The 12348-nt window shown below is 47.5% G+C and overlaps 2 protein-coding genes across 2 annotated transcripts; one reads left to right on the top strand and one right to left on the bottom strand.

Annotated features, from left to right (window-relative positions):
• Window positions 1-4840: 4840 nt before the first annotated feature.
• Window positions 4841-7619, bottom strand: LOC136185041 (cell cycle checkpoint protein RAD17-like). The gene is made up of 17 exons (XM_065972080.1): window positions 7508-7619; window positions 7302-7458; window positions 7175-7243; window positions 6953-7121; window positions 6769-6902; window positions 6659-6711; window positions 6481-6606; window positions 6216-6431; window positions 6066-6154; window positions 5923-6011; window positions 5779-5871; window positions 5670-5723; window positions 5483-5620; window positions 5383-5437; window positions 5252-5332; window positions 5136-5190; window positions 4841-5080 (listed from the first exon to the last, which is right to left on the bottom strand). The coding sequence occupies exons 1-17, from the start codon at window positions 7561-7563 to the stop codon at window positions 4885-4887; spliced, it is 1830 nt and encodes a 609-aa protein (XP_065828152.1). The 5' UTR covers window positions 7564-7619; the 3' UTR covers window positions 4841-4884.
• A 36-nt stretch (window positions 7620-7655) lies between these two features.
• LOC136185027 (E3 ubiquitin-protein ligase HACE1-like) lies at window positions 7656-12348 on the top strand. Its single transcript, XM_065972065.1, has 22 exons — window positions 7656-8029; window positions 8092-8334; window positions 8390-8583; window positions 8642-8751; window positions 8816-9100; window positions 9169-9410; window positions 9467-9551; window positions 9601-9781; window positions 9834-9922; window positions 9974-10162; window positions 10221-10289; window positions 10342-10517; window positions 10575-10723; window positions 10784-10886; window positions 10938-11118; window positions 11167-11266; window positions 11320-11435; window positions 11492-11578; window positions 11632-11736; window positions 11785-11931; window positions 11986-12042; window positions 12098-12348. Exons 1-22 carry the CDS (start codon window positions 7677-7679, stop codon window positions 12218-12220), a joined length of 3384 nt encoding a protein of 1127 aa, XP_065828137.1. The 5' UTR covers window positions 7656-7676; the 3' UTR covers window positions 12221-12348.

Genomic DNA, 12348 nt, shown 5'->3' with positions numbered 1-12348 from the left:
AGCACGCGATCAACCAATGACGTACTGTACTCTGAAGAAATCAAACTCAAGAAAAATACCTCAGAAACAATTTTAGGAGTAGGTACAAGACGAATAAAGGCGGAAAGCCATAGTGTTTTAGAAATTAAGATAATGGCACGTGGCGCGCTAAGTTGATCTGTAAGTCACGTGTCCTAAAGTGCGTCATCTCCATTGACTAAAGAAAGGCCAAAAACTAAACGACATGAGATATTCCATCTACGTGGGCGCTATCATCACCCTTGTCGGGCTCGGTCTGGTTGTTGGCAGCTACACCACCAAGCCTTCCCAGAACAAACCTCAGGAGCCGAATATCGTTCGCATCCTTGGCTGGGTTATACTCCTAATAGGGGTCATCTTGATTTCCTTCGGAATTTTCCGCTATTGTCGAGCACGGCGAAACGTCGAGGAAGGCAACCAGCAGCAACAGGTTGAGGGACATGCGTCCGCAGAAATGATGCCTTTTCCTTTTCCGAGTGGTGAAAGGCAGGCCCCCAGTGGAGATAAGGATTCTCAAGGATCTGCTGGAATGGATAATGCCTCCTTAGGCTCCGCCGGTGGTGGTTGGTCAGACTGACCACAAACAATTGAGTGACTTTGCAAGTGACTAATTAATAACGGCACTGTACCATAGATACAGTAAAAAGGTAAATAACGAAATAAATATTTGGGGCAGAATTAATTTGATTTGTGAGCCACGTGTCCTCGATTTGAAGTACGTCACAAGTGTATATGTGCTGACAAAATGAAACGACATGGGCGTCGAAGGTCGTCGTGGCGGAGCTTATGGTCATCCCCACAGCCATCTTCACGGCGGTCTAACTCATCATCGTCGCCCCCAAGGTCCCAACTGGAAGGTTCACGTCGGGGCCCCTGTTCAAGTAGCGACGATCGATGCCGGCTACTATCACAGGGGTTACGGCGGATATGGAACGTGCTGCGCTATTCCCGCCGTCATTTTTGGCGTACTCTTCACTCTCGTCGGGTTCATTCTGATCATGGTCGGCTACTTCAACAAGCCGCAGGCTTTCTTTCCCAAGGGATCGCGTCTAATTCTTCGAACTTGAAGTCGAAGACGATGTCCGACAACTGGGAATCTGTCGCATCGTTGGCTGGGCTCTATGCCCTGCGGGGATCATCTTGCTTACCTTCGGAATTTTCTGCTTTTGTCGGGTGCGATTGCGTCAGCAAAACGCCGCGGCAGACAACCGGCAGCAACAGGTCCGATCTTGTCAGGCTTCTTCACGTACACCTTCCCCTTCCTTCCTTGGACACATCCTGTCCGCCGACAGCAGTCATCTCCTACGCATATCCTCCTCCAGTTGAGGCGTACCTGCTCGGAGAAGTACCTTATCCAAGCTGTGATGTCGAAATGGAGGATCCCAGTGGATCCCAAGGGTCTGCTGGAATCTCTGCAGGAATGAATGATCCGTGTTCTTATGACGACACCGGTGCTTTTTCGGACTGAAGCACAAACCGAAGCTCTTCTCACGTACATTTTGAGATTCAGATTTGTGACTCTGCACGTGACTAATAACGGCACCTATTACAATACGTAATATCTATATATTAATCTCTCTCTCTCTGGTGTCTTCGTATAAATTTATTTGAGAATGGGTACGAAATGTGATGACCTGTATCGAAGCAGCAACGCACGCTAGCTAGACTATACGCTGACAGTCTGTGCAGAACAAAACAAGTAAGCGACATCATGGTCGCGTCGCGGCGGACGCAGAGCAGAGACCTCCGTGGAGAGGACGGTGGCGGTGGGGGCGGTACGCGGTGAAGTCCGCGATGGTGATGTCGACCCCAGCTCTCAGGCGGTGCACGTTGGCGCTTCCGAAACGACGAGTGCTACCGCTTGAACGCGCCGCGCCGTTTCCTCTATCGCATCGTCGGCTGGGTTCTTATCCCTATAGGGTCACCTTGGGCCACCAATCTTATCCTTCCTTAGACACACCCTAGACACATCCTATCCTCCGGCTCCCTATCCTCCGCGACGCCTTCTGCATCATCAGCATATCCAGTTGCTTCCTGTCCTCTTTTTGCTACAGAACCGAGTGTTGATGGGAAAATGTGGGATTCAGTAAATTTTCTCAAGGGCTGCCGGAATGTATGCTCTGCCTTTCTATAACGAGGCCACTGCTTATCCGGAATTAAGCTCAGCACCAAGCGCTCCTTCAATGTAACAATGACGTACGTTTTTGAGACAACTATATATTACAGTACTCTACTATTATTAGTTATACTGTACTCTGAAGAAATGGAAGTCAAAAAAGATAAATCAGGAACAATTTGAGAATGAGGTACGAGACGAATAAAAGTGGAAGGCCATTTAGATAATGGCACGTGGCGCGCTAATTTGATTTGTGAGCCACGTGCCCTCAAGTGCGTCATCTCTATTCTGCAACAAATTCATACATATACGTATGCGCCGACTAGACAAAACCAAAAAAACTGAACGACATGGGCGTCGAAGGTCGTCGCGGCGGACACAGAGCTGGTGGTCATCCCCATGGTCATCATGAAAGCTGCTTTGTCTTTTGGGGCATTTTATTCATCATTCCCGGGTTTATTCTGATCATGGTCGGTTACGTCGACAAGCCTTCCTTTTCCAAGGAATCATCTTTCTATGAAGGCGAACTCCAGCGGCTGAACGTCTGTCGCCTCATTGGTTGGTTTCTATTCCCTATAGGGATCGTCTTGCTTGTCTTTGGAATTATTTTAATTTGCGTTCGGAGACAAAATGCCTCACTGGCAGCAAATCGCCAAGGCGCAGGCAACCGGCAGCAACCAGATAAATCTTGTCAAGTCTCAGATCCTCCCCCTTCCTCGGACGCATCTTGTTATATATATCCTCCGGTTAGGACGCATCAGAGCGGTGATGTAGAAATGACGGATCCCAGTGGATTTTCTCAAGGGTCTGCTGGAATGGATGATGGAATGGACAATACCTCTTTTGGCGGCTGTGACGTAGACTATGGCTGTGACGTAGACTGCGACTGCGACGCCGGTGACTGAGCAGCATGTATAACCGTAGACGTACATTTGAAACAACTATTGTACGAACTGTGTACGAATAAAAGTGGTGACGTCATGTAGGTGTGACTGCGTTAATTTGATTTGTAGTGCGTCATCAGCATTCTATAGCAACGCACGTTAGCGCTAAACTCCGAAAACGAAAACTAAGCGACATCATGGGCGTCGGAGGTCGTCGCGGCGGACGCAGAGCTGGTGGTCGACGTCATCATCGTGGTGGCATTCACCACCACCACCACCACCACCGTACTCACCACGGCCATCTTCACGGTCACGGTCATCTTCATGGAGGTCTTTTTCATCATCATCGTCGCCACCACCACCACGGTCCCAGGGTTCACGCCGGCGGTACCGTTCACGTAACGACGACCGGTGGCGGCGGCTACTATCACGTCTACGGCGGCGATTGTAACAATAGTGGAACGTGTCGCGCCGTTCCCGCTATCGTTTTCGGCGTTCTCTTCACCCTCATCGGATTTATTCTTATCATGGTCGGCTATTTCGACAAGCCTTTCTTTCCCGATCATTCGAGTTTCTACGACGACGAACTCGAAACACTGAAAAACTGTCGTATTGCCGGATGGGTTCTATTCCCTATAGGAGTCATCTTGCTCGTCTTTGGAATTTTCTACGCTCGTCGCCTTCGAGCTAAAGTGCGTCAGCAAAGTGCCGAGGCAGGCAACCAGCAGCAAGAGCAAGAGCAACAGCCGCAGCAAGAACATCCTCCACCAGAAGCTCAATCTTATCCGCCTCCTTCCATGGACACATCCTATCCTCCTGGAGCCACCGCTACTCCCTATCCTCCTGCAGCAACCGCCGCTGCCTATCCTCCGGCAGCCGCCGCTCCCTATCCACCGGCAGCCACCGCCACCCCCTATCCCCCTGCGCCTTCATCGGTCTACCCAGTCGCTCCCTATCCTCCTGCTGCCGCAGAGCCGAGTGTTGATGTGAAAATGTGGGATCCCAGTAAAGTTCCTCAAGAGTCTGCTGGAATGGATGCTCCACCTTCCTACAGCGAGGCCACTGCTTATCCGGAATCAGGCACAGCACCAAGCGCTCCTCCGATGTAATAACGTAGGTTTGAGACAATTATCTGTTACTCTAATATTTTAGCCTTCAGCACGTGAAACCTATTATATGACTTTGCACGTGACTCATGACGTACACTGTACTGTAACACCGTGCGTCATCACCGCCATGAAACCCTCTTCGCCGTCGCGGCGAGCGTCTGGCCCGCGCCAGCTCGACTCCTCGTCGCACTTCTGTCTAAAGAACAAGAGCCCCGCTATGATCGGCATCGTATTCGGTCTCCTTTTCACCGTCTCCGGCCTCACGCTTCTCCTAACGACCGAACTAGGCGATCGTTCGCCTCCGAGCTGGGAGACGAAAGACGCCGACCCTCACCGTTCGCTGTGCGAGCGTCGCATCGCCAGCTGGACCCTAATGGGCGTCGGCATTCCACTTTTCGTCATCTGCGTCGTCGTCGTCTACGTCGTGAAGAGAAGAGAAGGACGGCGTAGGAGCGATCAGAAGCGAATGTCCTATCGAGACTGGGTCCGATCGCAGCGAACGACGACGACGACGACGACGACAACGGCGCCGAAGAGTGAAAAACTGAAGTGGTTGAGCGATGAAAGAGTCGATGCAGTGCCGTCGCCCCCCGAGCCGGGAGACGGTCCACCGCCCTATAGCGAGGCCGTACTGGTGCCTGTCGCTTTTGCTTGAAGTAAGGTTGTTCATTGTATTGCACTTCTGTGCACTGTAGATAGGTGCGGATTGATCATTCACTGTCATCTTCCATTTATTGTGTCTTATGAATTAATTATTTTACCCGTCGCTATCGTCGTCAAATGTTTCAATGATTATGTCATTAGTGTCAGTAGCAGCGCTAGGCATTTCTTCTAAATTAGACTGCAGTTTCAGTTGGGCATCGGCTTTGGAAGTTTGGTGCTCTGCTGAAAAGTCAGTTAATTCGCTCAGTGCTGCTGCTGCTGTACTGCTCTTTTCCGCCAACGAAGAAGACCTTTGATTAGAGACAAAACGTTAGGCTAGTAGTACTTGTTCCCTCAAAAGATTACTTCCTAAAGCCGGCTTCATTGAAGTCAAAGAAAGAGTGAAGCGACGCAACCAGACCTGAGCACAAGTCATCAAAAAGTAAAAGCACGCGCACACTTTCGCTAACAAGAAGACGTACTTTGATATTCGCAGGGAACGGCGATTTTGCCTAGAAACGGTATTACTTCTGTGAGCACTTCATTGCGCTGACGCAGATGACCTGAAGAAAACCTCGTCATCAAAAAAAGAAAGGAAGGCTGCCACCGCTACCCTCTAATAGCCTGCTGTTGTGATAAAAGTGTTCGTGAAACGAATTCTTCGTCACCTAAAGTCTGTTTTGAGACGTGCGTAGAAGGCGATGAATCTCTACCTGTTTTGCAGCTTCCAAATAGGTTGGCGAATAAAGCGGCCGCCATTTGCGACTACTACTACTTTCGCTTGGATGACAGGAAAACAAAACGCCGCGACTCGCAATGCAGGAGGCGTAGGGCTCAAGCTCCGTCCGGCTCTGCAGTAATATGACAAAGACTACAAATGATATGCACGCGTGAACGCACCTCCCATTGGCCAAGTAGAATGTCAGCGTCGCTGAAGCAGGTTATAACGTCCTCCTGTGAGAATTTGTCTGTGGACTATAATAGTTCTAGCGGTTTCGATGGGTCAAACCTGCTCGCCAAGACCTTCGATGAAGTCCAAGTAATTCTGATGTAAGTAGAGGGCGAAAGACTGGATCGACGTGGGAGTCTGCTCCACTATTTCCTGGCCAAGTCGACAATAGGAAAAATCGAGGGCTCACACGATGTATCCTACTTCGGGATTGAACTGCAGAGGAAATCGCACGCAGTCAGACAGAGACAAGGGCAATTGCTCGTAGTCGGGCAAAGAGCCGCTGACATCACCTACAACGGAAGAATTATCTTCATCTACGTATGTGCCAGCTGTGGAAGGCTTACGCTTGCAATAGAAAAATTTGCCAAGTGCTCTGAATAAAAGCAAAGGCGAATCCTTATTTCCAACCGAGGAGGAAGTAAGTGCATCTATGCTACCGTACAGAATCTGTCATAGAGGCGAATACTCGACTTTAGGCAAATGATTTTTGGCACCATTTATTTTCTTCTTTGAGCCTCGCCGAGAAAGAGCGTTCCCTCGTGTGAACTGAGAGCAACAGTTGCATCGTATTGACGCCACTTCGGATATCGCCGTCGCAAGAGTTGGCTATGTCTTCGACGTCCTTCTTGTTGACACTCGTTTTGGGCAATTCAGCGGAGGCAATTCGCAACAGCGCCTTGACCAGATTTGCGTGAGTGACAGGATTGAAACTAGAGAGTTGTCGATACATTAGGAATTTCTACCTCGCTGCATTCTTACCGAATGCATCCAATGCCCAATTCCCTTTGCAACGAATCCGGAAAGAGTTTCCAAGTGATGCGATTCTCCGCAGTACCTTCAGATACCACAAAAATAACAGGACAACAGCCAACGCGGTGATATTGCCTAAATTGACGAGACCTAGAGAGGAGGAGACTTAAACAATGCTCTATCGTACCGCAAGAGGTGATGAAAAGATGCAGGACGACTTAGATACACATTAGGAAGCTCCTACAAAATCATATGTTACGAGATGGTTGGTTGGTTGGTTGGTTGGTTGCTGCTGACTTTGACTAAAAGAATCTTCGATTTGCTCGAAGTCGCTTCAGAATCGCTCGTCAATCTTAGCAAATTATACTTCGACGACCGAAAAAGAAAATTCTCAAACCGCCGACTCTGCGACTCGTAGAACGGAACGTAGTCTACCAGGTAGAACGATGACCAAAGCAAAGCTTTTTAGCATCGTAAATACCTCGTTGTTCATCGTCTATACTATCGTAGAAACGGAAGTCCAAAGGATTGATCCACTCCTTAACGAACAGCTTCATCTCCTTTGCCAAGACGTGAACAGTGGCCGCCTTTCCGCAGCCGGGAGGTCCGGTCAGCAGAAGCACCGAACCACCCGAACCGTTTCCTCGTCTCTGGACATGATATCAATATATTATGCAGCAGCTAATTAGGCTACAGATATAACTCGATTGGAGTCCTCTTCGAGCCAAGTGGAGACCTCTTTTACTTTTCTACTGTGCACAGTCAAATCTGTCTAAGGTTTCGATGTCGATTCGTTGGAATGTCTCGAGTAATGGAAATTTTTTTCTTACTCGATTTCCGGGTCGATATTTTTCGGTCCACGGCAATTCGCCTGAGTTTTTTGGTGTTCGCTCTTTTTTTACTATTGGACCCTCGAAAGAGGAAACTAGCCAGTTTCTCAGTCCTTTTCCTATTTTTCTTCCTCGATTCGAACGCAATTGCAGCGATCTGCGGCGAGAAATTCTTTTGTTTCCGCTTATAAGGCTTTCTGGCTTGCCTTTTCTCAGTAAAATCCTCCGTGTCAGACAAATCAACAGTCTTCTTAGCTTTCATACACGTGTACGCAGCGTAACATGCTCTATTTCGCGAAAGAAATGAATTCGATTGGTTTAGCGTGCGCTAGATAATAGCATAGGTAGATTTTTTTGGTTTTATGGAACGCTGTTATGGAAAGTGACGGCTGCGACGAGGAGCCCATTTGTTCGCATAAGAAGAGCAATTCTCGGCGCTTCGACTCAGATTCAGACTCAGAGCCCGCACCAACGATAAAATCATCTAAGCGTCGTCGTCGAAGCGTCTCTCATGCAGCAGAAGAAACGTCAACGCCAAAGTCCAAATTGTCGCAACCTCCGAACGCCAATTCAGCAACGCGCAGCTCGGAAAGAATTGCAGCACGGCGAAAGTCACGTCGCGCCTCCACCAGAGCGAGGAGGGATAGTCCAATTGAGTCTGAAGATGATCTGAATAGTTCGTCGTCGTTTTTCTGTCGTCCCGGAAGGAGAAACGATTTTATCAAAGAGTAAAAGTTGAATCCAAGTGTTTCAACTTCAGAGATGAAGTTATATGCTTGTTTGTTTGTAGGAGAAATTCCTACAACTATGAGAAAAACTCTCATCTCGGATACGTGAACGATGGCTTCATTGTTGATGACTCTACGTCAGTCAGTTGCAGCGAGTCATCTAGCTCAGAAGAAGAAAAGGAAAAGGAGCAAAGCAGCAGCGATGCAAGCAGCTGTGACAAGAAAATCCAGCCTCCATCGCGCAGTAGACAGAAGAGACGTTTTAATAGCAGTAGCAGTGAGGAAGAAGATGACAAGAAAATCATGTAAGACGAATCATGCAGAAACTCGATTCTTTTTTAAATTAATGTATGTTATTAGAGCGACTCCGATAAGACGTCCTTCAAATCGTGCCAAACGAGTTTCAGGTAGCGCCAAGGGACCACGACGCCGTCTTCTGGATCAGTTGAAGGAAAAACGGAGCAAGCCTCGGAAGGATCGTCAGCAGAGTCCCGTTTTACCTCCAAAAGAAGTGGAGAGAGTGGAATCGGAGAGCGACAGTCTTGATGCAATAGGTACGATAAAAAATATATACTGTAAGAGTTTAGTAGCAATTTTTATCCGCTCGCGTAGTGGCGTCGAGAGAGTTCACGGAGATTTTTGAACGATCCTTGGTCTCGGAGTCTGGCAGTAGCAGCTTTACCGAAAGCGAACTAAGTGAAGACGACGACAACGAAGAGCAGGTGAAGCGAGACAAGTGGCTTGCAAATTGCAATAGACAGTGTACTTAGATGGGTGTTCTCTTAGGATTCTCTGCTTGCGGCGGCTAAAATGAGAGATGAAAAGAATCACTGCCTGATGAGCATCTTATCTCCCAATTTCGTCTTTGAAGACGAAGAGGAAGTCGACGATTTAGTTCGCTTGCTCGATTCCGTGAGACGCGGCAATGCGGAACTCGTCGATCGTCTTTTGGCGGCCCAGTCGTCATCCCTCCTGTTCAATTGGACGGAGGACAATACCGGTTTTACTCTCCTTCATCTAGCAGCTGCAACAGGACAAGATAACGTTGTGGACGTTTTGCTGCGTAACAAGGTAGGACAGGTTCATTTTTTGGCATCTCTAGAGTTTGGAATAATCCTTTTGTCTTTTTTCTCCCTAAGGCTGACATCTATGCTGTCGACTCTGACCTGTTGCCCGCTGTTGCTTGGGCTGCTCGTTGTGGTCACGTCCAATGCTTGGATCGACTACTGCGGCAGTGTAACTGGTCTCGCCTGACGGAGATTATGAAGGAAGCGAGAACTACATTGACTCACCTCGCGACAAGAGGAAGCCGAGATCTTTGTTTTTCCGACACGGACTCCACGGCTCTAGCCTGTCTCCAATTACTCAATAATCATTGCAGGTCTGCACGCAATGTAGCCTGTGGCACAGTCTATAGCCTTCATTGCTCATTTGTAGAAAGCGATTTAAAGATGATCTGCAAAAGCGCGACGCAGACGGCATGACTCCTTTTACTCTGGCTTGCAAGATGGGCCATTTCCTGGTTTGTACACGTAGGATAGATACGGCGTGTCTAAAGGCTCAAAAAACAGGTTCTCGATTTTCTTCTTGACGGCGGAGTTCGAGCGTCGTCTCCTGAAGGCAGCGAGGAGCATCTCTTGCATTGGGTATCATCATTAGATTGCGGCGGCGGAGACGACACCGGTCAAGCTGAATGCCTCAAAACACTCCTCAATCGTACGCCAACTCTTCTGAACCGTCGAAATAATCGAAGTGGGGCAGTACAAGTAAACCATTCATTATTATTATTTTTTTGTATATTCAGATTACACTCCTTTGATGTGCGCTGCTGAGGCTGGCAATGCGCGCTGCGTTGACGTTCTCATCAACGCTGGCGCTGACATGTCGTGCAAGGTACAGTGCCAGCCACGCGCGTGCATGAACTGAGTGCACGGTTTCCTTTAGGACCTGCACGGAGCATCTGTTCTTCATTTAGCTGCGTGCAGCAATCAAGTCGGATGCGTCGAAGCGCTAATTCGAGCCGGTCATCCCATCGCGTCGTTAGATAGTTCTGGTTGGCCTCCACTGCTCTATGCCAACTTCGCTGCTAACGAAGATCTCGTATTGACTCTGATGAAATACGATCCAAACCAGGTCTTGTAGTACGTACGAAGGTGAATTTAAATACATTTTGAAATTTGTTTGTTTGCAGCTGTGCGTTCTTGAAGATCTTTTGCGGAAGCGCTTTGGGTCGAAAAGGGAAAAAAGACGGACGAACAAAGTTTGCTTCTTAGCTGAATATGTCGAAAATATCTAATAGGGTTCCCCCCAAGGTCGTTCGAGATCTAATCACTTCGTTTGCTAACCAAGAAGCCTACTATAAAGCCTTCAACGAATTCATTCGTTCCAATCCTTCGCTGTTAGATCACAAAGAGTTCGCTTTTCATTGTCGAGGTATGCTCGATTTTAACAATAAGAAGAATTTTTTTAAGAAACACGTGGAAATGAGGTTGGACTAAAGCGTCGGTTTTGGCCTTCTCATAGCCGAGCGTTCGTAATTACATAGGCGGCGTCGCAGACGGTTCTCGAGTCCGTTTGTTCATCTGGTCGTTGATCGTGACCGAATTCTCGAAAGTACTGTTGAAAGACTATCGGACTTTCGCGGCGAAGTTCTCGCGGACATATGTCTTAACGTGACGTTCAAAAACGAGTCAGGTAAGCCACGTAGTGAGGAGTTCTCTTTCGAGCGAATTGCATGACCGCCTGCCTTTGCAGGATCCTGCTTAGGACCCAGACGAGAATTCTTCTCGTGTCTTATTAATGAAGTTGTTAGCAAGGAAAGACGATTGTTTACCCGGTGCGACAATTCTCAGCTAAGGTTATATAAATACGCGAGTTCTGTGCGCGTATGGGAACCCCGTTTGTGTAGCTTTCTTCCCGGGGTCTTTATGACCAAAGTGCTCGCAACGGCTCCCCAGTCGAGCCCCCAGAAAATAATTTCTAACACGCAACGACTAAAAATGCTCACTTTTTTGGGACGCATTGTCGGAATGGCGTTGTGTCAAGCAGACCTACTGCAACTTCCCTTGGCAAGACCCATTATCAAGCAGGTACACACATTGAAACCACGTTAGGCCAGAATGTTTTAACGTGATTAGCTTCTTGACGTTCCTGTGACGCATCCGAACGATTTGGACGCTATCGATCATCAGCTATACGCGTCTTCCGTTGAATACCTCGACTCCACGTCTATTGATTGTACGGTGTAAATTCTTGTTCAGTCGAGACTTCAGCCTATCGTACCTCTTTAGCACTTGATCTAGGACTCACGTTTACATTTACTCAGACTTTTCTCGATGATAAGCACCCGCTTGAGATTGAGCTGGAGAAGGATGGTGCGAATAAAGTTGTGACGGACGAAAACAAAGTCAGTTTCGTTAGCGCCGCTTTTAATTAATTAATTAATTAATAATTACTCTGTAGCGCCGATACATGTCTTTGATATCCAAATACAAATTAGAGAAGTCGATTCTCGCTGAACTTAGCAGCTTCAAAAGAGGGCTATATCAGGCTAGAAAGCTTTATTGACGCGTTATTATTAAAGAGAATTGCAAATTTGCTAGGTTGTTGACCAAAACTGTCTTCGACTTTTCAATCCCGACGAATTTGTATTGCTACTTGCTGGCGTTCAGTCTATTGACGTTAACGATTGGATGAAAAATACGACAGTAGGGCGTAGCTACCAGTATTAACTCAAGTCAAGTGTTTTTATATAGTATCATGGCTGGGATTCCAACCGTGACAATGAGATTCTCTGGTTCTGGACGCTTGTCAAGACTCTGAAAGAGGAAGAAAAAGCACTGTTATTGAAATTTGCCACTGGCTCTCCATGTGTGCCTTCCGGCGGTTTTAGGAGCCTACAGGTAACAGAGCAAAATAATTTTTCTACAAGCTAATATTTTGAGTGCTTGTGTTAGGGTTTGTCTGGCCCGACGTTGTTTTCTATTTCTAAGAATGCGAGTTGTTTTGATAAGGTGGTTTCAGCTGCAGTTTTTGAATGCTGCTCCAAATTTTTTAATTTTGTTTTAGGTGCCACATGCTTCTACTTGCTTTAATCTTCTCCAATTGCCTTTGTATTCTTCGGAGCGTTCATTGCGTCAGAAGGTGCTGATTGCCATCAGACACGGTTGTGAAGGCTTTTCGTTTGGCTAGTTGAAAGAGATTTCGTGTGAAATTGAGTTATAAATTCTCTCTCCAGTCGGTAACATTACGTAAATGCGCGTATAATTTTGTTTGGTCATAAACTGTATGTTTTCAATTTTCTAATCAGAGATTATCTG

Source organism: Oscarella lobularis, chromosome 3 (assembly GCF_947507565.1).
Source record: "Oscarella lobularis chromosome 3, ooOscLobu1.1, whole genome shotgun sequence".
NCBI classification, from domain to species: domain Eukaryota; kingdom Metazoa; phylum Porifera; class Homoscleromorpha; order Homosclerophorida; family Oscarellidae; genus Oscarella; species Oscarella lobularis.
Note: the sequence above shows the minus strand (reverse complement) of the source record. Positions and strands in the feature narration are given on the sequence as shown.

Bases quoted from the DNA above. Each gene is read 5' to 3' on its own strand.
- LOC136185041 (XM_065972080.1), bottom strand. From the start codon at position 7,563: ATGAAAGCTAAGAAGACTGTTGATTTGTCTGACACGGAGGATTTTACT. The intron at 6,432-6,480 runs GTAAGAATGCAG...ACAACTCTCTAG, and splicing joins TTGGGCATTGGATGCATTCG to TTTCAATCCTGTCACTCACG. The intron at 5,872-5,922 runs GTAGGATACATC...CGACTTGGCCAG, and splicing joins CTCTGCAGTTCAATCCCGAA to GAAATAGTGGAGCAGACTCC.
- LOC136185027 (XM_065972065.1), top strand. From the start codon at position 7,677: ATGGAAAGTGACGGCTGCGACGAGGAGCCCATTTGTTCGCATAAGAAG. The intron at 10,163-10,220 runs GTCTTGTAGTAC...GTTTGTTTGCAG, and splicing joins TGAAATACGATCCAAACCAG to CTGTGCGTTCTTGAAGATCT. The intron at 11,436-11,491 runs GTCAGTTTCGTT...ATTACTCTGTAG, and splicing joins TTGTGACGGACGAAAACAAA to CGCCGATACATGTCTTTGAT.